Raw genomic sequence first — 23,202 nt, forward strand, 5'->3', positions numbered from 1 at the left:
CTACTGCCCATACCCCTACCCAAAGTGACAACTCTTATGAGTTTTATAGCATTCTAGACCTCTAGAAATAATATTCCAGGCTTCTCCATCTCCATAGAAAAGGGGCTAATATTTTGTACATTTCTGTGTCAATCATATCTCCTAACTGTAACTAACCTGTTCGTATCCTTTGTCTGCTTTTCTGTTGAGTTATTTTTCTTTCGTATTCATTATATAAAATCTTTGTCTGTTATAGGTGTTGCAAATATCTTGTCCTAGTGCACCACCAGATATTTAACTTTGCTTGTGGTGACCTTTTTAATCTAAAAAATATTATTTCCAACAGTTAAAGGGTTCAATGCATAAAACCATTTACTTGACCTTGAAAATCAAAATAGTGGGAGTCAGAACATAACTGCTTTTGGTATACAGAGTTTTTAATGTAATCAAATTCTCTATATGAAGACTTTATATGAGTCATTCAAAATATCTTTTTTACCCCATAGTTACAAATATATTTGCCTGTATTTTATTCTTATTATTTTTAAGTGCAATTTTTTAAATCCTTTAAAACAGCTAGCACGTAGTGTGTGAGGTGATCTGACTGCACTCTCTTCCACATGAATAGCTAACAGTCTCAACACTGTTACAGAAAAGTCCTGTCTTCCCAAGCTGATTTTAAATGTCAATTCTATCGTGTAATAAATCCCACGAATTTGTTTCTACTCTCTGTATTGTTTTCTTTCAATTTATTTTATCTATTTTTGTGTCACCATTACAGTTTGAATCATTTTACCTTCACAAAAACCATGTCTTTTTTACATTGACTTGGTTTTTCATTCTAGACTCTCTCAAATGAAAAATCCTGAGAGGACTTTAACTGGCATAGAACTAAATTAATAAGTTAATTGGAGGGATAAATGACATCTTTGTAATGTTGACTCTTTTATATGCAAATGTGAAACACTTTTCCAATCATTCAGGTGTTATCTTAAGTACTATAGTGTTTTAATTTTTATGAAAATCTAGATTATTTCATAGTTTTGTTGTTAGATATTGTGTGTTTTTTGTTGATGTTGGAGATGAAATTTTTTCATAACATTTTCTAGTTAGTTTCTTCAGATGTGTATGAAAGCTACTAATTTTTTTAAATCACTTTCATTGAGGTATAGTTTACTTAAAATAAAATGAACACATATTTTCATTTCAGTGAGTTTTGAAAAATTTCTATGCCCGTGTAACCACCAGCACAGTTGTGCTGCACACTTTCATTATTCTGCAAAATTTTTGTGCCCTGCTCCAATCAGTTACATCCTGGTCCCAGGCAAAACATAATCTACTCTCTGTCACAATAGATTAGATTACTTTTTAGAATTTTAGGTTAATATAATTATATAGTCTTTACTCTCTTGTTTCTGCCTTTTTTTGGACAGCATGTTGTGTTTGAGATGCGTCCATATTATGGCTAGTGGCCCATCCCATTGTACTGAAGAGTAATATCATTGTTGGAACACACCACCAACTTTATTCCTTCACTTGGTGGTGGATATTTGGGTTGTTCCCAGTTTGGGGATATTACAAATAAAGCTATGAACTTTTGTATTCAAGTCTTTGTGCAGACATTTGTTTTAATTTCTTAGGGAAATACCTAGGAGCACAATTGCTAGGTCATATGGTAAGATGTTTAATTTTATTAAAAAACTGCCAAATACTTCACCAAAGTATTGTGTTTTTTTAATATTTACATATTTTTCTTTTTTCTTTTTTAAATATATTTTATTGATTGTACCATTACAGTTGTTGTTCTATTCCCCCCCTTCATTCCCCTCCACCCTGCACACCCCTCCCCCACCATTCCCCCCCTTTAGTTTATGACCACGTGTCTCAAGTTCATTAGATTCTACATTTCCCCTACTATTCTTGCCCTCCCCCTATCTATTTTCTACCTACTATCTATGCTATTTTCTGTACCTTCTCCTCCCTTCTCCTCCTCCCTCTCCCCTGTTGCTAATCCTCCATGTGTTCTTCATTTCTATGTTTCTGCTCCTGATCTAGCTGTCCTCTTGGTTGCTTTTGTTTTAGGTGTGGTTGTTGATAACTGTGAGTTTGCTGTTCTTTCACTGTTCATATTTTTCATCTTCTTTTTCTTATATAAGTCCCTTTAATATTTCATATAATAAGGGCTTGGTGATGATGAAGTCCTTGAATTTGACCTTATCTGAGAAGCACGTTATCTGTCCTTCCAGTCTAAATGAAAGCTTTGCTGGATAAAGCAATCTTGGCTGTAGGTCTTTGGATTTCATGACTTGGAATACTTCTTTCCAGCCCCTTCTTCCCTGTAAGGTCTCTTTTGAGAAATCCACTGACAGTCTGATGGGAACTCCTTTGTAGGTGACTGTCCCCTTATCTCTTGCTGCTTCTAGGATTCTCTCCTTCTTGGCAAATGTAATTATGATGTGCCTTCGTGTGTTCCTCCTTGGGTCCAACTTCTTTGGGACTCTCTGAGCTTCCTGGATTTCCTGGAAGTCTATTTCCTTTGCCAGATTGGGGAAGTTCTCCTTTATTATTTGTTCAAATATGTTTTCCACTTGCGGCTGTTTCTTTTCCCCTTCTAGTACCCCTATAATTTGGATGTTGGACCATTTAAAGATGTCCTGAAGTTTCCTAAGCCTCTCCTCATTTTTTTGAATTCTTATTTCTTTATTCTTTTCTGATTGGATGTTTCGTTCTTCCTTCTGGTCCATTCCATTGATTTGAGTCCCAGTTTCCTTTCCATCGCTATTGGTTTCCTGGACATCTCCCTTCATTTCAATTGTTTAGCCTTCATATGTTCCTCTAATTTGTGACTATAATCAACCAGTTCTGTGAGCATCCTGATCACCAGTATTTTGAACTGTGCATCTGAGAGGTTTGCTATTTCTTGGTCAGTTAGAGTTATCAGCTCTAGGGCTTTGAGTTCTTCTTGAGCCATATTTTGGACTCTTCGTGACTGTTACATAGGAGGAGCGGAGCCCTAGGTGTTCACCAGGGCCAGGCCACTGAGTCGCTGGGTTGTGATGCTGTATGTGGGGGCGAGGTCAAAGGAAATCAATCATGGTCCCCTCTGCCTCCTCCCACTGCTGGGGCTGCACAGTTGGTCTCACTCCTCACACCTCTGCTGGTTTATCTGCACGTGAATGTGTGACTGCACTCAGCCTGCCCTGCACCCTCAGTGGGTCTTTGATGCTACCCCGGCTGCCTGTGCGCCTGGGTCACCTGGGTCGGGGGATCCTTCCTGCCCAACCTTGCTCCGCTGCTGGCTCCACCCCTCTTACCGGTCCTGGTTGAATGGTTCGTTGTAGTCGGACTTCCATATAGTTCAGTTTTCTGTTCTTTGGCTGCGTCTTTGTTTACTAAACCTTTGTTGTATTCAAACTTGGTTGTGGGAGAAGGCACAGTGTTTCCACCTACGCCTCCATCTTGGTGGAAGTCCCTCCAAAGTATTGTGGTATTTTATATTTCTATCAACAATGTATGAAATTTCAGGCCATTCATATACTCTCCAGTATTTGATAATATCTGCCTACTTAATTTTAATATTTTGTACTGGGTATGCAGTGGTATCAGGTTGTGGTTTTATAGTTTTTCATCAAATCTGGAAACATTTTAGCCATTATTTCTTAAGTATTTTCCCCCTTTTCCTTCTTCTAGAACTACAATTGCACATGTGTTGATTGCTTGATATTATTCTGTATAGATTCCTGAGATTCCTATTAATTTATTTTTATTCATGTTACTCTCTGTGCTTCACTTTGTATATAATCTATTAATATGCCCCCAAATTCACTTATTTTTCTTCTGAAGAGTTCAACCTTCTATTAATCCTATCCAGTGAAATTTTCAATTCAGATATTATATTTTTTAATTGTCATTAGCCATCACACATTTTTACATTTATTTTTTCCAGCTTTATGAGTTGTAATTGATATATACTGGTAACATTATGTAAGTTTAAGATGTGCACTGTGTTGATTTGGTACACTTATATTTTTTCTTTTTGTTTTTTATTTAATTATTGTTCAAGTATAGTTTTCTGTCTTTTACTACCACCCCAGCCCACCTCCCCAGTGCTCCTCACCTCCCTCCCATTGTACACTTATATATTGCAGAATGATTACCAATATAGCTTAGCTAATGCCTCCTTCTTGTCATATAATTGCCATTTATTTTTTATGAAGTCAGTTATGATCTACTCTCTTAGCAACTTTCAAGTATATAATACATTAATATAACTATAATTGCTATGTGTACATTAGGTTATCCTAACCTTAATAATATTGTAAATGAAAGTTTGTAGTCTTTGAACCAGGATCTTCCCACTTCCCCCACACTCAGCTGCTAGTGACCATCATTGTGCTCTTCATTTCTATGAGCTCAGCTTTTTAAGATTCTATGTATAAGTGAGATCATAAAATGTTTTCTTTCTCTGTCTGGCTTATTTCACTTAGCATAATGCTCTTAAGGTTGTCACAATATTGATTTTTCCTTTTTCTTATGATTGAATAACATCCCATTGCATACATTTATACCACATCTTCTTTATTCATTCATCCTTGACGAACACTTAGGTTGTCTCCACCAGCTATTGCATTTTTTATTTACAAAATTTCCATGTGCTTCTTTATTCTATCTTCCAATTTTTTCCTTTTCTAGTCATATTTTTCTTTAAGTCCTTAACTACATGGAAGACATTTGTAACAACTGCACTATCATACTTATTCTGAGCCACAATATGGCTGCGGAGTAGGAGGATGTGTCCTGCATCTCCTCCCAGAACCGAACTGAGAGTTCAACTAAAGGAAGGAACAATTACCCAAAACAAACCAAAGAATGCCTGAAAAAGAGACCTCTAACCAAGGATGGGGCAAAAACCACCCCAAGCCTGGTAGGAAAGGCGGGGACATAAAAGGGGCCAGTTCTATTCACAAAGGTGGCAGGCAAGGTTGCAGCATGATTGTGGGACCTTCTCCTTGAGAGAAGTGAGACCGTACCTGGCCCGAACACAGAATGCTAGTGCCAAGATCAGCCAGCATGTAGCATCCAGTGGTGAAAGGCAGCACTGTCTGCTGGGGAGAGACAGAGCCCACTGAAGACAAAGCCACTATTTTTTTTTCTTAAAGGGGCCAAAGCACGGGTTTTGTGTTTGCAGCCATTCACCTTGAGCTCCAGCATAGGGCAAGTGGTGCTGACTGGAGTTGCATGAGAAGAGTCTGGAGTGGGAGTCGCTGGGGAGAGGTGGGTTGGAGGGGAGGTGTGCTGTGGGGATTCCCGAGCTGGGATACCTGGACACTGCAGCAGTCCTTTCCTGAGAAGAGCAAGCCCCTCCCCAGGGGGGAAGGCAATTATCCTGTGAAATACTGCTGGCCCCATCTTCTTGAATCCCACTTGCCCCACCCTCTGGAATCATGCTCACCCTACCCTTCATCTTTTGTTTTGTTTTATTTGTTTCGTGTTGTTTTTTTTCTTCTTTTTCTCCCATCCTGATTCTTAACCATTACTGAGGAGATACCAATATAAGCAGACTCAGGGGATGTCAGACACTGACTTTACAGCACAGCCATTTTATACACTTTGAGGGAACCAGACTGGCACATCCCTCTCATTGGTGAGTCATAGAAACACCTGTCTGGTTTCCTGAAGACCCAAAATCTGGGCTCTGGAGGCTCCACCCACAGGCCACTAGGGGCTCCACCCTGTCAAGTTCAGGGAAAAGTCCCAGACAGATTCAGACTACTGGCTCAGGGGTAGGAAAATATACCCACCATCTTCCCCAAAGTCTGAAAGACACTTCCCATGGGAGATCCAGGGGTCCTATGCTCCTGTTTCTGCCAGATGCCTTCTCAGAAATAGTGGGGTCTTCAAATAGTCAGATTGCCAGCAGGCAAGCAGACAGATTCTGGCAGAAACAGACCCTGCAGTGCCTTGGGATGTTTGCTGGCCCTCCCCTGGACCCAATGCTGATAAACAGCAGGTTTGCAGAGCAGCTTGGCCCATGCTGTGTACAGCCAAGCCCAGAGGAAACAACCACAAACTGTGGGTTGCTTGTAGCTTTAAATAGGCTGCCTAGATGTGGACAGAGCACTTGACATTGGCTTACACCAGCCTCAGTCAGCATCAGAGCCCCATCCAAAAGGAGAACCTAGCAGGGAAGCACTAAATTCTGCTGAGCCAAATTCCACTTTGTTCTTTTTCACTATTATCATTATTTTTTTCATAGCATTTTTATTTTTTTCTATTTTTGTTGCTTTGGTTTTTTCTAGCTCTTATTTTACTCTCATTTTTGCTTATTCCATTGTTCCCCTCTTGTTTCCTTTTCTTATTTTTGTTATCCTTTGTCTTTCTTTGTCCCTGTTTACCAGTTTCTCTTTCTATTCATTACTCATATTAGTTCTATTTCTTTTCTCCTGTCATAATCACTTTGATTTTCTTTAGTCTTCTCTTACTCTTTTTCATTTTTTCCTTTTTCTCTACCGTTCCATTTCTCTTTCAACTTTTGATATTTTTTGCTCTTTTGTCGTGGATTTTGCTATTGTTGTTGGAAGGTGATTTTTTGCATGTTTTGGTTTTATTTTTTGCATTGTTTTGCTTTGTTCTCTCAGTACCTATACAACAGTGTACAAGACATAGTGGGGTTGAGCGTCTCAGTCAACAGACTGGAGGGGAGATCCCATCAACAATGGGCCAATAACAATCAGGACCCAAATACAGCAGGAGGGTCCACATAACCCACACAAAGAACATTTCTAGAACATCCAGCTCTGGCGATCATGGAGACTACACCACTGGGTCCCACAGGACTCCAACCATGCAAGGTCACCCCACAAAGACAAGGAGTCAATATAGATCTATTTAACACATAGAAACAAACAAAAAGTGACAGCTGAAATGGGAGACAAAAGAACAAACTTCAAATGAAAGAAAAGGAAGAATCTCCAGTAAAAGAGCTATATGAAATTGAGGTAAGCAAATTATCAGATGTAGAGTTCAAAGTAATGGTTATAAGGGTGCTCAAGGAACTAAGTGAGAACTACATAAGCATGAAAAAGGACATAGAAACTATGAATAAGAACCAGTTGGAAATGAAGAATGCAATATCTGAGATGAAGAATATACTAGAAAGAACAAAAAGTAGGCTTCATCCTCCGATGAAGCGGAGGATCTAATCAGCAATTTGGAAGACAAGGTGGGAAAAAATGCCCAGTAAAAGAAGAAAAAAGAAAAAAAGACTTCAAAAGAACAAGAATAGTTTAAGGGAGTTTGGGGACAACATTAAACATAACAACAGTTGCATCATAGGGATACCAGATGAAGAAGAAAGGGATCAAGGGATACAAAACACTTTTGAAGAAATACAGCATACAACTTCCCTAACCTGGTGCAGATAAATTCATATATGTTCAGGAAGCACAGAGAGTCCCAATCAAGATGAACACAAAGAGGCCCACTCAAAGACACATCACAATTAAAATGGCTAATTTTAAAGACAAAGAAAAAATGTTAGCCCTGGCTGGTGTAGCTCAGTGGATTGAGCACGGGCCTGCGAACCAGCCGATCACGGTTCGATTCCCAGTCAGGGCACATGCCTGGGTTGCAAGTCAGTTCCCTGCAGGCCAACTCCCAGCAGGGGACGCAAGAAAGGCAACCATACATTGATGTTTCTCTCCCTCTCCTTCCCCTCTAAAGATAAGTAAATAAATAAAATCTTTAAAAAAAAATGTTAAAGGCAGCAAAGGAGAAACAGTTACCTAAAAGGGAGCTTCAATAAGGCTGTCAGCTGATTCTTTTTGAGAGAAGGAAAAAAGTACTTTTATTGGATTTATACGTAGGATAAATAATACTGTATAATACTTGTAATATAAGTATTATATAGTATTATATAATACTATATAATACTTGTACCATACTCCTCTTTTAAAATAATTTTTGTTGGGACTTCCGACCAAGATGGAGGTGCAGGTAGACATACTGTGCCTCCTCGCACAACCAAAAGAAGGACAACAACAATTTAAAAACAAAAAACAACAAGAACTGACAGAAAATTGAATAGTATGGAAGTCTGACAACCAAGGAGTTAAAGAAGACACATTCATCCAGACCAGTAGGAGGGGCAGAGACAGGCAGCCAGGCAGAGAGGGCTTGCAGCAAAGCAATGGCTGGCAGACTCAGAGAGGCAGCAGACTGAGGAAGGGGGCACAATGTGCAAGGTGGCTGGCAGACCAGGGATCCCACATTTGTGCACAGATAAACCAGGCAAAACTTGGGAGCAGGTTGGACCACACAACCCAGGGTCCCAGCACAGGGAAATAAAGCCTCAAACCACTGACTGAAAAGAAAATACATGTGAGGGTTGAGGGCCAAGAGAAACTCCCAGCCTCACAGGAGAGTTTGTTGGAGAGACCCACAGGGTCCTAGAAGGTACACAAGCCCATCCACCCAGTGATCAGCACCAGAAGGGCCCAATTTGCTTGTGGGAAGTGGGAGAAGTGACTGAAATCTGGAAGTGAGTGGAGCAAGTGCCATTGTTCCCTCTCGTTCCCATCCCCCACATACAGCCTAACAACCCAGAGACATGAGTTGCCCCGGCCCAGTGAACACCTAAGGCTCTGCCCCTAGATACATAACAGGTGGGTCAAGACCAAAAAAAATGGCCCAAATGAAAGAACAGATCAAAGCTCCAGAAAAAATACAACTAAGTGACAAAGAGGTAGCCAACCTATCAGATGCACAGTTCAAAATACTGGTAATCAGGATGCTCACAGAGTTGGTTGAATTTGGCCACAAATTAGATGAAAAAATAAAGGCTATGCTAAGTGAAATAAAGGAAAATGTACAAGGAACCAAAAATGATGGGAAGGAAACTGGGACTCAAATCAATAAAGTGGACCAGAAGAAAGATAAAAACAACCAATCAGGAAAGAATGAAGAAACAAGAATTCAAAATAATGAGGAGAGGCTTAAGAACCTCCAGGACGTCTTTAAACAATCCAACATCTGAATTATAGGGGTACCAGAGGGAGAAGAGGAAGAGCAACAAGTGGAAAGGTTATCTGAAGAAATAATAAAGGAGAACTTCCCCAATCTGGCAAAGGAAATAGACTTCCAAAAAGTCCAGGAAGCTCAGAGAGTCTCAAAGAAGTTGGACCCAAGGAGGAACACATCAAGGCACACCATAATTACATTACTCAAAGTTAAAATGAAAGAGAGAATCCTAGAAGCAGCAAGAGATAAGAAGACAGTTACCTACAAAGGAGTTCCCATCAGACTGTCAGAGGATTTCTCAAAAGAGACCATACAAGCAAGAAGGAGCTGGAAAGAAGTATTTGAAGTCATGAAAGGCAAGGACCTACATCCAAGATTGCTCTATCCAGCAAAGCTTTCATTTAGAATGGAAGAGCAGATAAAGTGCTTCTCAGACAAGGTCAAGTTAAAGGAATTCATCATCACCAAGCCCTTATTATATGAAATATTAAAGGGACTTATATAAGAAAAAGAAGATTAAAAAACATGAACAGTAAAATGACAGCAAACTCACAATTATTAACAACCACACCTAAAACAAAAACAAAGACAAACTAAGCAAACAAGTAGAACAGGAACAGAACCACAGAAACGGAGATCACATGGAGGGTTAGCAACAGGGGAGTGAGAAGGGGACAGAGCAGGAAAAGGTACAGAGCATAAGTAGCATAGATGGTAGGTAGAAAATAGACAGGGGGAGCATAAGAGTAGTGTGGGAAATGTAGAAGCCAAAGAACTTATATGTATGACACATAGACATGAACTAGGGGGGTGTGGAATGTGGGTGGGAGGGGATGTGCAGGGTGGAGGGAAGTGAAGGGGGAAAATGGGACAACTGTAATATCAAAATCAATAACATATATTTTAAAAATAAATTAAATAAAATAATTTTTGTTGTATTTTACTATTACCATTTAGTCCCCTTACCCTCCCCTCCCCCCTGCACCATCACACTGTTGTCCATGTCCATGGGTCCTTTTTCGTTTTTGCTCAATCTGACCATCCTCTACCTCCCCCTGTTAGCTGTCAACCTGCTCTCTATCTGTGAGTCTGTCTCTGTCTTGCTTGTTAGTTCAGTTTGTTCATTAGATTACACATATGACTGAAATTATGTGGTATTTGTCTTTTTCTGATTAGCTTATTTCACTTAGAATAATGTCCTCTCAATACATTCATACTGTTGCAAAAGGTAAAATTTTCTTCTTTTTTACAGCAGAATAGTATTCCATTGTGTAAATGTCCCATAGTTGTTTTACCCACTCATCTACTGATGGACACTTGGACTGCTTACATATCTTGGTGATTGTAAATAGTGGTGCAATGGACATAGGGGTGCTTACGTTCTTTCAGATTGGTGTTTGAGGCTCCTTCCGATATATTCCCAGAAGTAGAATCACTGGGCCAAAAGGTTTTTATTTGCATTTCTCTGATGATTAGTGATATTAAGCATCTTTTCATATGCCTATTGGTCATTTCTACATCCTATTTGGGGAAGTGTCTATTTGGGCTTTTTGCTAATTCTTTAATCGGATTTTTTGTTTTTTGGTGTTGAGTTTTGTATGTTCTTTATAAATTTTGGTTACTAAATTCTTATCAGATGTATAAACAAATATGTTCTCCCATTCTGTGTGTTATCTTCTTATTTAGTTGATGATTTCCTTTGCTGTGCAAAAACTTCTTAGTTTGATGTAGTTTCATTTGTTTATTTTTTTCTTTTGTTTCCCTTGCCTGGGGAGATATATCTGATAAAATATTGCTATGAGCAATGTTCAAGATCTTGCTGCCTATGTTTTCTTCTATGATTTTTATGGTTTCAGGTCTAAAATTTAAGTTTTTGATAATTTGGGGTAAGAAAGTATCTAGTTTCATTTTTCTTTATGTATCTGTCCCATTGTCCCAACATCATTTATTGCATGGACTATCTTTAGCTGATTGTATGCGCTTGCTTCCTCTGTCAAATATTAGTTGACTATAAAAGTATGGATTTATTTCTGGGCTTTCTATCCTGTTCCATTTATCTATGTGTCTGTTTTTATGCTAGTACCATGCTCTTTTGATTACTATGGCCATATAGTATAGTTTGATATTAGGTGGCATGATTCCTCGAACTTTGTTCTTCTTTCGCAGAATCACTGTTGCTATGTGGGGCCTTTTATGGTTCCATACAAATTTTTGAAATATTCATTCTAATTGTGTGGCATGCATCATTGAAATCTTGACAAACATTGCATTGCAAGCAATCTATAGAGTATGTCCATATAGTATGGACATTTTAGTAATTTTAAATCTTCCTATCCACAAACACAGTATGTACTTCCACTTATTTGTATCTTCTTCTATTCATTTCTTCAGTGTTATAATTTTCCAGGTACAGGATTTTTACACCATAGGTTAGGCTTATTCCTAGGTATTTTATTCTTTTTAAGCAATTGTAAGTGGGATTGTTTTTTTTATTTCCTTTTCTGTTATTATGTTATTGGCATATAAAAATGCAACTGATTTTTGGATAATGATGGGTTGCCCCAGGCACTGGTTTTTGTGCCACCTTACTCAGTTCACTGTCAGAAAAGAAGCTAACAAACTTTAGATGCCCAAGTTCCACTGAAAACCTCTAGAGCTACACCTCTAGAGCTAATGCAGTACTACAGATAGACCCCTGGAAATGCTCCAGAGTAGAGAAAAGTGAAATTCTTCAGCTGGAGGTACAATACCCAAACCCAGAGAATACATATTCTAGAAATGTTTGAAAAGCCCCCAGAATCTCTAGTGAGGCTGGTAGATGAAGATTTCTCCCTGGTGAAGACAATCCATATAGACAGGGAGAGGTAGCTGGTTTTTTTAACATGCAAATTTCAACAAAATGCAACAAAGCATATGAATAAGTAGGGATTATGACTCAATCAAAGAAACAACAAAAACTCTAGAAACCAACCCTACACCAAAGAAATGTGTGAATTACTCAACAAATAACTCAAAGTAACATCATTAAAATGCTCAATGAGCTAAAAGAGAACACAGACATCTAAAAGAAATCATGAAAGTAATGAGTGAACAAAATGAGACTACCAAGAGAGATATAGAAACTATAAAAATAAATCAATAAATAAATAATTAAGCTGTAGTATATAGTAGCAAAATTCGAAAAAATGCAACAGAGGATTAGTAACAGGCTGGATTAATCATAAGGAAGAGTTAGTGAACTCAATGACAAGGTCAGTTGAAATCAGAGGAACAAAAGAAAAACAAAGGAAAATGAAGAGGTCCTAAGGCACTTATGGAATACCATTACTAGTACAATCTAGCCGTTATGGGAGTTCTAGGAGAAGACAGAGACATATGGTCAAAAAGCCCATTTGAAGAAATAATGGCCAAAGTTACCAAACTTAGAAATGAAATGGACATACAAATTTAAGAAGCTCTAAGAACTACCACTTGAGTAAAACCAAAAAGACCTACAGTGAGACACGCTAGTGTCAAAAGTCACAAAAATACTCTTGAAGCAGCAGAAGAAAACCAAGAGCTCTCATAAGATAGTAATTGGATTTCTCAGCATAAACCTTGTAGGCTAGAATTGACTGGAAAAATTCAAAATGCTGGGGAAAACCCTGCCGACCAAGAATATCGTACCCCAAAAATCACAAGTAAAAGCTTCATGACATTGAAGTTGGCAGTGATTTCTCAGCTGTGACACTGAAAGCACAGGCCACCAAAGCAAAAATATGAGGGAAGACCCCCAAAAAGTAATTTATTTATAAAAAACTGTATTTATTCTTAAATTTTTAAACTTCAGTCACCTTCAAAATACTCTTCATTGGATGCAATATACCTATCAAGACAGTTTCTTCCATGGCTCAAAAGAGTTTTGAACTCATCAATTTTGATGCCTCTTAGAACTTCTGACTAAATAATGGCAAATGACTTTAATACACATTTTTCCAAACAAGATATACAAGTGTCCAACGAGTTTATAAAAGTTCTCAACATGTGTAATCATTAGAGAAATGCAAACCAAAACCATAACAAGATATCACTATCATGGTCACTATTTAAAAAACAGAAAATAATACTGTTGCTACAGATATGGAGAAACCCTTGCATACTGCTGTTAGGAATTAAATTTGGAAAATAGTTTAGAAGTTCCTCAAAAACACAAAAACAGAATTACCATAAAATCAGTCATCCTACCTCTGGGTGTATATCCAAAAGAAATGAAAGCAGGACCTCAAAGAGATATTGCAGCATTATTTGAGATGGCCAAAAGGCAAAAATAGGCCAAATATCCACTGACAGATGAATGGATAAAGAAAGTGTGGCATATACATACAGTAGAATATTATCCAGTTGTAAAAAGAAAAATCTTTTTGAATCCTACAACATGGATGAACCTTGATGACATTATAAGGTGCTGAGTGAAATAAGCCAGGACAAATACTATATTATTTTAGTGATATGTTTAGAGTAGTTAAAATCATGGTAACTGAAATTAGCATGACAGTTGCTGGGGCTGGGTGAGGGGGCACTTTTGCCACCATCAAATGACATTCACTCAAAAGCAGAATTTTTACACTTGAAGTCATTGTAAAGATGAATATTTTTGTTATAAATTCTAATAAAAAATTGAACTATTTGGTTAAATGGATGTTTTAAAATTGATTTTCAAAGCCTTTCTCTCAGTTTTGTGCTAGGTGCTGTCTCTCCTGCTGTTGTTGTGCCTTCCATGCTACTCTTACAAGAAAATGGGTATGGTGTGGAGAAAGGCATTCCAACCTTGCTCATAGCAGCCAGCAGTTTGGACGACATCTTGGCTATCACTGGATTCAGTACCTGTATGAGCATAGTCTTCTCCACAGGTAAAGAAGAAAATGCAACCCCTACCACATAACTGACAGCTTTTTGTCGTTACTGTTCTTAGTTCTTTAAGGGAGGTTTATAGCTTTCCTTCATTTATTAACAAAGACTTTTTTACATTTAACAGCTTTTTATTCATCACAAAAAGCTCATTCTAGACTAGGAAGGAAATTCCAATGGGTTAGGAAACTACATCACAAAAATTATTTCATTTTAATAACCATATACTTCTATTAATTTGAGAGCCATTTTATTACCATTTATCTGCTCATATTGCTTTGGAATTTTATCACAGTTTTCAATAGTAAAATTTAAAACAGTAAAATTTTAATAGTAAATTTTAAAACTTACTATTCAATAATAAGTTTTAAGTAGTAAATTACCACTACTACTAATATATTCAATAGCTATTTTTGAAATGTATCTTTTGGTCATCATTGTAAATGAATGGTTGCTTTATTATTAAGACAATTTAAACATAGAGATTGCAGGCAACTGTGTGCCTTTTGGTAGTGGTGGTGGAACAGGATCCTGCACCGATTCTGAATCCCAAGGTGATATTTTATTTGAGAATTCTTATGAGTTTATTTGAGCCAAAATGATGATAACTGAAGAGAAATGAATTCTCAATGGATTGAGAAAATGCTCTCAAAAATGACAGTTTTGCAGTTGACTTTGTACATTATAATCAAAAGGGGAGACATAACAGGGTTACATGAAATCCCTCTTGGTGGTAGATTAGAGAGATGCGAGAAAGCGATGTAAAATGAAACTGGATAAAAAGTAAAATGGAGAGACACATACTTCTTTTTCACTGGTGGGTATAGGATAGTTAACTATTAACATTTACAGTACAGAGATGGTATTTGGGCAACAAGATAACAATGAGGGGGCCTGGAGTCTCATGCTCTCATGAAAGATTGTGCCTTTAGTGGGTGGGAAAAAGGGGAAGTACTCGGACACTTTAAAGTGCTGCTGTCACAGATGCAAAAAGAGAAGAGACAGACTCAGTGTGGCTGACCTTTGTCAAGGAAGATGCTGACCCGGGCATGACTACCTGCTAAGACTTGCTTTTATTTAGAAAGGTTTAGTTCCAGACCAGCCTATGTGGTTACTTTCGACCTCTATGAGGTCACCATGCAGGTCCCCCCTGGGCTCATCAGGTTTGGTATGTGGCCCTTTTTTTGTCCTCAGCTGTCATGTTGATAGCTTACAGTCCATCATGGTGGGCATATTCATATCAAGGAAACAGGCAAAATCTACAAAGTAGGGCATTCTGGCCTATCCACAGACAGTTGTTAAACTTTTGTCACACACTATTGCTTCTAGGCCTTTGCATGTATGGTCCCCTTTTCCTCAAGGTCCTATTTGCTCTTGAATGTCACTCTACAGAAATTGTGAAACTAAAAATCTCCACATTTAGTAATCCTTTAGTTATCTGCAATGTTTGAAATTCAGTCTCCTGTATTATTGAAGCACTGAAATATTTTAAGTTTCTCTTGAAATCCTAAAATATAAATTTTTAAAAAGGGAAAAGGTAAAAAATAAAATTTGCAATAGTCATATCCCAGAAATAACAATTCTTAATCTTTTCATGTAAGTCTACCCAGACTCTCTCTCTCTTTCTCTCTCCCAATATTCTTATAAAATTATTGAATATTGAGCATACTTGCTTATGACCTGAGTTTTGCATTTAACTATATATAGCAAACATATTTCTATTCAGTAAGTGCATTTATATATTTTAATGGTGGCATAGAATTAAATTGGCTGCATCTTAATTACTCATTGAAAACTGAAATTGACTCCAATATTTTCTATTAAAAGAATACTTGATGGAACAGCTTATAGCTATATAGTTGTACATAAATTTAACATTTTCTTAATCTTAAAAATGTAATTGTTGAGCTCAAAAGTATATAAAGTTGTGAGCTTTTGAAATATATTACCACAGTTGTATATTCTACTACAGTGCACAAGCTTGCCACTTTCTCTTCGCCCTTTTCAAAACTAGGTATTGTTTTTTTTTACCTTTGCAAGTTTGGTAGATAAAGTGAGGTCTCTTTAAATGAAGTACTTTCACTACTAGTGATATTAAACAGATGTTTGTGTTTATTGGTCATTGGCATCTTAGCATCTCTTATAAATTGCTTTTCTTGAGATGTTTTGCCTCATATTATAGGGGTGTCCTTTTGTTCTTTTTCATTGGTCAAGATTCTTCATAAAACTAAGAATGATAACCCTTCATTTTACATTCTTTAGTTCCCCCCATTTTTATCATCACCTGAGAATATGTTTATTGGTTTTAGAGAGAGGGGAAGGGAGAGGGAGAAAAAGAGAGAAACATGGATGTGAGAGAGAAGCATTGATCAGTTGCCTCCTGTAACTAGGGATCCAACCTGCAACCTTTACAACTCACCTAACCAGGGCAGTTTTTCCCACTTTTGATGCAACTTTTAACCTCATAAGAACTCTTTTTTGTCATTCAAAAATTCTAATTTTTTAAGGTTTTGTTTATTTATTTTTAGAAAGAGAAAATGGGAGGGAGAAAGAGAGACAGAGAAACATTCATGTGTGAGAGACACATCAATCAGTTGCCTCTCACAAATGCCCAAACAGGGTACCAGGACCGGAAACCAGATATGTGCCCCGACATAGGTTTGCATGACGATAGCCCACTGAGCTACACCAGTCAGGGCCAGAAGTTCTAAATTTTTTATCGACAAGTCTGGTGATATTTTCTTCATTACTGGTATTAGGTATTCTTTCAAAAAAAATGTTGTGCTCCTCTTTCATTGTGCCAGCTACTGTGCCAAACACTGAGGATAAACAGTGAACAACAATATTATTGAGCAATTGCTTAGTGCTTGTTCTAAGTTTCATAAATGTTTCCACTAATTTAATAGTCATAATAGTGCTATGCTCTTTTTACAGATAAGAAAACTGAGGAAGAGAGTCCAAAGCCACAAATAATTTGGTCCAAAGTCACAAATCCAATAAGTAAGGGAGCCAAGATACAAATCTGGCCATGACCCACTTTTGAATACTATTCAATATGCCTGTTGACACAGCAGACAGAAAAAACAATGTGGCCCATGTACTCAAGGAGTTTATATTAAACAAATGTGATCAGTTTTACACAGTATAAGATGCTATGAGAACATGTTACAAGAAACCAAACCTAATTTGAGGGGGAGATAAAAAGTGAAAAACCAAGCACCCATATGCTACAAAAAAAATCCTCTTTTATTACATGACTATGTATACTGTCACTTAAAATTTTGAGGACTCTAATGATTTTATAGAGTTGGCCAAAAAATTCATTTGGTCTTTTTTTTTTCAGAAGATGGCTCTAGTAGCACTAAGTTGCCTTTACCTTCATTGAAAATAATTCTGTTAGATTGCATTGTGACAGCTGTCGTGTCAGAGTGCATTTTTAAAAAGACAATAAAATTGGTGAATTTTTGCATAACCACTTTAATATTAAAGATAGGAGAAAATATCAAGAAATATCTTGTTTCAAGAAAAGTAAAAACGCAGCTGAAACACACACAAAAAAGATTTGTGTAGTGTATGGGAAGGGCTCTGTGACTGATTGAATGTGTCAAAAGTGCTTTGCAAAGTTTTGTGCTGGAGATTTCATGCTGGACAATGAACCATGGTTGGGTAGAGCCACTGAAGTTGAAAGGGATCAAATTGTGACATTAATTGGGAACAATCAAGTTATACCACGAGGAAGATAGCCAACATACTCGAAATATCCAAATCATTCAAGGTATTAGTGAAAATTAAAAATATGTATTTTATTTTATGAAAAAATACCATACAGAGTTTTTGGCCAACCCAGTATTTCATACATTAGATCTTCAATGTGCATGTGTTTTGGAATATCCTAGATATCAAGATCTAACTTTATATTCCTGGGCAATTGGCCTTTTTACCATTATAGAATATCTTTTTGTATCTCTGTTTTTAAAGCATATTTTACTGATGTGCTAACACTTGTCCCATTTTTTCTCCCCTTTATCCCCTTCTGCCCTACACCCACCCTCCCTCGAGCATTCCCCTCCCCTTAGTTCATGTCCATGGGTAATGCATATAAGTTCTTTGGCTTCTCCAATTCCTATACCATTCTTAAACTCCTCCTGTCTATTTCGCATCTACCAATTATGCTTCTTATTCCCTGTACCTTTTCCCCCATTCTCCCTGCTCTTCACCCCACTGATAACCCTCCATGCGATCTCCATTTCTGTGATTCTATTCCTGTTCTAGTTGTTTGCTTAGTTTGTTTTTGTTCTTAGGTTCTGTTGTTAATAGTTGTGAATTTGTTCTCATTTTACTGTTAATACTTTTGACCTTTTTCTGTTTCTTCAATAAGTCCCTTTAACATTTCATATGATAAGGTTTGGGTGATGATGAATTCCTTTCACTTGACCTTATCTGGAAAGCACTTCATCTGCCCTTCCCTTCTAAATGACAGCTTTGCTGGATAAATTAAGATTGTAGGTCCTTGTTTTTTATGACTTGGAATACTTCTTTACAGCCCCTTCTTGCCTGCAAGGCTTCTTTTGAGAAATCAGCTGGTAGTCTTATGAGAACTCCTTCGTAGTTAATTAACTCTTTTTTTTCCTCTTGCTGTTTTTAAGGTTCTCTCCTTGTCTTTAATCTTGGCTAATGCAATTATGATTTCCCTTGGTGTGTGTTTCCTTCGGTTCAACTTCTTTGGGACTCTCTGAGCTCCTGGACTTGGATGTCTATTTCCTTTGCTAGATTAGGGAAGTTTTCTTTCATTATCTTTTCAAATAAGTTTTCAATTTCTTACTCTTCCTCTTCTCCTTCTGGCACCCCTGTGATTCAGATGGTGGAACATTTATTAAAGTTGTCCCAGAGATTCCTGAGCCTGTTCTCATCTTTTTGGATTCTTGGTGGGTTTTTTTTTTCATTCTGTCCCTATTGAATGTTTATTTCTTCCTTTTGTTCCAAATTGTTGTTCTGAGTCCCTCTTTCCTTCCCTTCACTGCTGGTTCCCTGTATGGTTTTTTTTTTAATTTCACTTTGTATAGCCTTCACTTTTTCCTTTATTTTGTGTCCATACTCAATCATTTTTGTGAGCATTCTGATTACCAGTATTTTGAACTCTACATCTGATAGGTTGGCTATCTCCTCGTTGCTTAGTTCTTTTTCTGGAGTTTTAATCTGTTCTTTTATTTGGGTCATATTTCTGATGCACCTGTTCTGTTATATGGGACAGAGCCTTAGTTATTCACCAGCGTGGGGTAACCCTCTTTGTTCTGTTGTGGCACTGTATGTGGAGGAGGGGTCAGAGAGGGAATGATGCCACTTGTTTGACTCTTGCCCAGCTTTCAGTCACTTCCCTTGCTTCCCACAAATGGATTGTGCCTTTTCAGATGCTGATTCCCAGGTGAGTGGACTTGTGTACATTCTAGAATCCTGTGGGCCTCTCCAACAGCCTCTCTCATGAGGCTGGGAGTTTCTCCCACTGCTGCCCCCCGTCCCCCGCCACAGATTTCTACAGCCAGAGGTTTTGAGGCTTTTGTTTTCCCACTCTGAAACCCTGGGTTTCATGGTCTGTCTTACTCTCCAGTTGTTTCTCCCAGCTTATCTGCATGCTAATGTGGTGTATCCCAGTATGCCGGCTGTCACTGCACCTGCCCACTCAGCCAGCCGGTGCCCTGTCAGGTGTTCTAGCTGCCCCTGCTTCCTGTCTCCACCCCTCCTACCAGTCTGAATGAATGTTTCTTCTTTAACTCCTTGGTTTAGACTTCCGTACAGTTTGATTTTCTGGCAGTTCTGATTGTTTTCTGTTTTTAAATTGCTTGTTAGTGTTCTTCTGATTGCCTGAGGAGGTGAAGCATATTTGCTTTTGCCTCAATTTTGTGGAAGTCTTCTGTAACTTTTCACAGTATTTGACTTGAAGTCTATTTTGCCTGATATGACCATGACCACCCTTGCTCCCTTTTGGTTTCCATTTGCATGGAATATCTTTTTCCATCCTTATCATTACAACAATCTATTTTAAAGTAATAACATCAATCACACACAGAAACCACTCCTTTACAATTCACCTTCCCCAAAGTTATTAATATATCAAATTTCATCTTTTATATTGTATATCCATCCAGAACCTAGGTTATAGTTACTGTTGCTTTTATATTAAATTCTATCATAGAATGAAAAAGGTGAGCTTACCACCATTCCAGTACACAGGATTTTTAATTCATCTATATATGTCCCTTTGCCAGAGGTTTATAGTTTTATATGTGTATGCTTTTGTGTTGCTGTCTAATGTCCTTTTATTTCCACTTAAAGAATTCCTTTTCTCCTTCCCCTTTCCATTTCTTCTTCTTCTTCTTCTTCTTCTTCTTCTTCTTCTTCTTCTTCTTCTTCTTCTTCTTCTTCTTCTTCTTCTTCTTCTCCTCCTCCTCCTCCTCCTTCTTCTTCTTTTCTTCTTCTTCTTCTTCCTCTTCCTCTTCCTCTTCCTCTCCTCCTCCTCCTCCTTCTTCCTCCACTTCTTCTTTTGAAGGCAGATTTAGGGTTAATGAACTTCCTTAGCTTCGCTTTTGTTTATCTGGGAAAGTCTTAATTTCTCCTTCATCTTTGATGACAATTTTGTAGAATAGTGCTGTCAGCTAGCATCCTTTTTCTTCCAACACTTTGAATATATAACCCTACCCCCTTCTGGCCTATAAATCTTTTGCTGTGAAAATCTTTGATAATCTAATAGGAGCTCCCTTGACATACATAATAAGTTGTTTCATTTGCTACAAGTTATCAACTGACTTGTAGAGTTTCATAAAGGCTTTTGAACTATAGTTTGTTGTTAAATTTGTGTCCCTGTGGGGGATTGAAATTCTGGGGCTTTCTATTCCACCATCTTGTTGTTTTCACCCTCTGGTTCTTTGTATGTATTTACATGCTTTACTGATCTAAATACACAAAGCATAACTTAACCCTCTGTGACCTAGTATCATTTTTAGAAATTTATTATAATTAAGTACACATATGATAGCATAAAATATATTGAAAACTCAATTGTCCCTTGATGAATAGTCCCAAGATTAACGCTGGAATGAACCTTTTCTTTATGTCATTATTGTTAAATTGTTTTTTAATATTTAAGTAATGTTTCTTTGTCATATAGTACATCAGAGAATAAACAAAATCAGCCTTGTGCTAGGTGCCAGAAGTGCTTCTCTGTCAGTCTCTGGCCATCCTTCTACTTCACCTGGTCTTTTAGGTAGGGGGGTGTAAGGGGAGCACAGTGTAGCTTATTAGGTCTTTGTTTTCTGGCCTATTTATTCAATAAACATTTTTCAATAAACTGTATATAATAAATTACTTAAGAGTACATATGTAATTTATCAAATAGATTTGTGTAGCCCTAAGCAGTGAGTCTCAGATAGTTGGGCATAGTTTTGCAAAGCAAAAGGTCACTGGTTCACTTCCCAGTCAGGGCACATGCCTGGGTCATGGGTTTGGTCAGGCGTATGTTACAGGCAACCAATTGATGTTTCTCTCTCACATTGATGTTTCTATCCCTCTCTTTCTCCCTCCACTCCCCCCTCTAAAAGCAAGTAAATAAAATATTTAAAAAACAAGTAGATCTGCTTATGTTTTTATATTTGTTAATATTAATGGTTCATTTTCATGTATTTTTTGTAAAATACATACCTTTTTCATGAATTACCAAGGTTTGATTTTCTGATGTGTTGGTTATGTAAACATACTTCTCTATAAAATGTTCTCCTTATGTGTGCCCTTACAGGTGATATACTTAATAATGTTGCAGTCTCTTTTCGGAATATACTTATTGGTGTGCTGGTAGGAACAATTTTGGGATTTTTTGTTCGCTATTTTCCAAGTGAAGATCAGGTAAATAAAAAATAAATCAACTTTAGAAGTATAGTATTAGCTATTTCTTTCAAAAATTTGAACTTTTAGAAGATCCATGAAATATGAAATTTGATGTTTACCATCTTTCCCCAAAAGTAGCTTCCAATGACTACTCTGTTGAAAACTGAGTATTGTTGTGACTGATACTAGTCAATGCCCTGACTGAAGTATTTACTTTCACACTGCGCAAATAAGGAATATTAGAAACAATTTTGATGAAGCACTGTGTAAATCATATACTTATAAATATAATGAAGATATTGAGAGAAAAATATGTATAACTTTTATAAAAGGTTATGCTGCAGGGGGCAGGGCTGGGAATACAAGACAGAAAACTGTACTTGAACAAGAATTAAATAAAAATTTTTTAAAAAGGTTATGGACTGACTAAACATACTTAAATGAAAATATGTTTTGTAACCTGTTCTGCTATGAACATATCTTTTTACTATGATGTTGGCAAAATTGAACTTCCTAATGCATACTAAATATACAATGAATAGTTTAAAAGAAAAATGTACTTAGCTCAGAGTACCATATCCATTCCACCCCACCCTACTTTCTTTTTCTTAATTGTTCAAGTACAGTTGTCTCCTTTTTCACCCCACCAAAACCCCCCTTCCCACCCATCTCCACCTCCCACTCTCAAACCTACCCCCTTGGCTTTGTCCCTGTGTCCTTTATACATGTTCCTTAAAGGCCCTTCCCGTATTATCCCTCTCCCCCCTCCTCTCTGGTTTCTATCAATTTGTTCTTAATTTTAATGTCTCTGGTTGTATTTTGCTTGCTTGTTGGTTTTGCTGATTAGGTTCCACTTATAGGTGAGATTGTATGGTATTTGTCTTTCATTATCTGGCTTATTTCACTTAGCATAATGCTCTCCAGTTCCATCCATGATGTTGCAAAAGGTAGAAGCTCCTTCCTTTTTTCTGCTGTGTAGTATTCCATTGTGTAAATGTACCGAAGTTTTTGATCCACTCATTTACTGATGTGCAATTAGGCTGCTTCTAGTACTTGGCTATTATAAATTGGGTTGTTATGAACATTGGGGTTCAAAGATTCTTTTGCATTGGTGTTTCAGGATTCTTAGGATATAATCCAAGCAGTGGTATTGCTGAGTCAAAAGGCAGTTCCATTTTTAATTTTATGAGGAAAGTACATACTGTTTTCCACTGTGACTGCACCAGTCACACCAGTCTGCATTCCCACCAACATTACACTAGGGTTCCTTTTTCCACCCCACCTTTCTTCACTAAATTACCTTTTGACTTCTGACAATTTTTTCTAGTCTCTTTTACCTCACACTTTTCCTTAAACATTTTAGAGGAGATAGACTCCCATTTATCTTTGTATATTTTTTGAGTTAAATTCACTCCCTTTGAGTAAGGTAACACTACTAAACTC

At 37.4% G+C, this 23,202-nt stretch overlaps 1 protein-coding gene across 1 annotated transcript in view; it reads left to right on the top strand.

Moving 5' to 3' along the window:
• Window positions 1-23,202, top strand: part of LOC118977175 (sodium/hydrogen exchanger 9B1-like) — a 63,634-nt gene that overhangs the window by 23,421 nt on the left and 17,011 nt on the right. Inside the window, 2 exon segments of the mRNA XM_037031965.1 lie at window positions 13,711-13,886; window positions 21,671-21,777. Of these exon segments, the coding sequence (XP_036887860.1) occupies window positions 13,711-13,886; window positions 21,671-21,777 (283 nt within the window).

Source organism: Sturnira hondurensis, unplaced genomic scaffold (genome assembly GCF_014824575.4).
Source record: "Sturnira hondurensis isolate 20B ecotype Veracruz unplaced genomic scaffold, ASM1482457v3 Scaffold0021214, whole genome shotgun sequence".
Lineage (NCBI taxonomy): Eukaryota > Metazoa > Chordata > Mammalia > Chiroptera > Phyllostomidae > Sturnira > Sturnira hondurensis.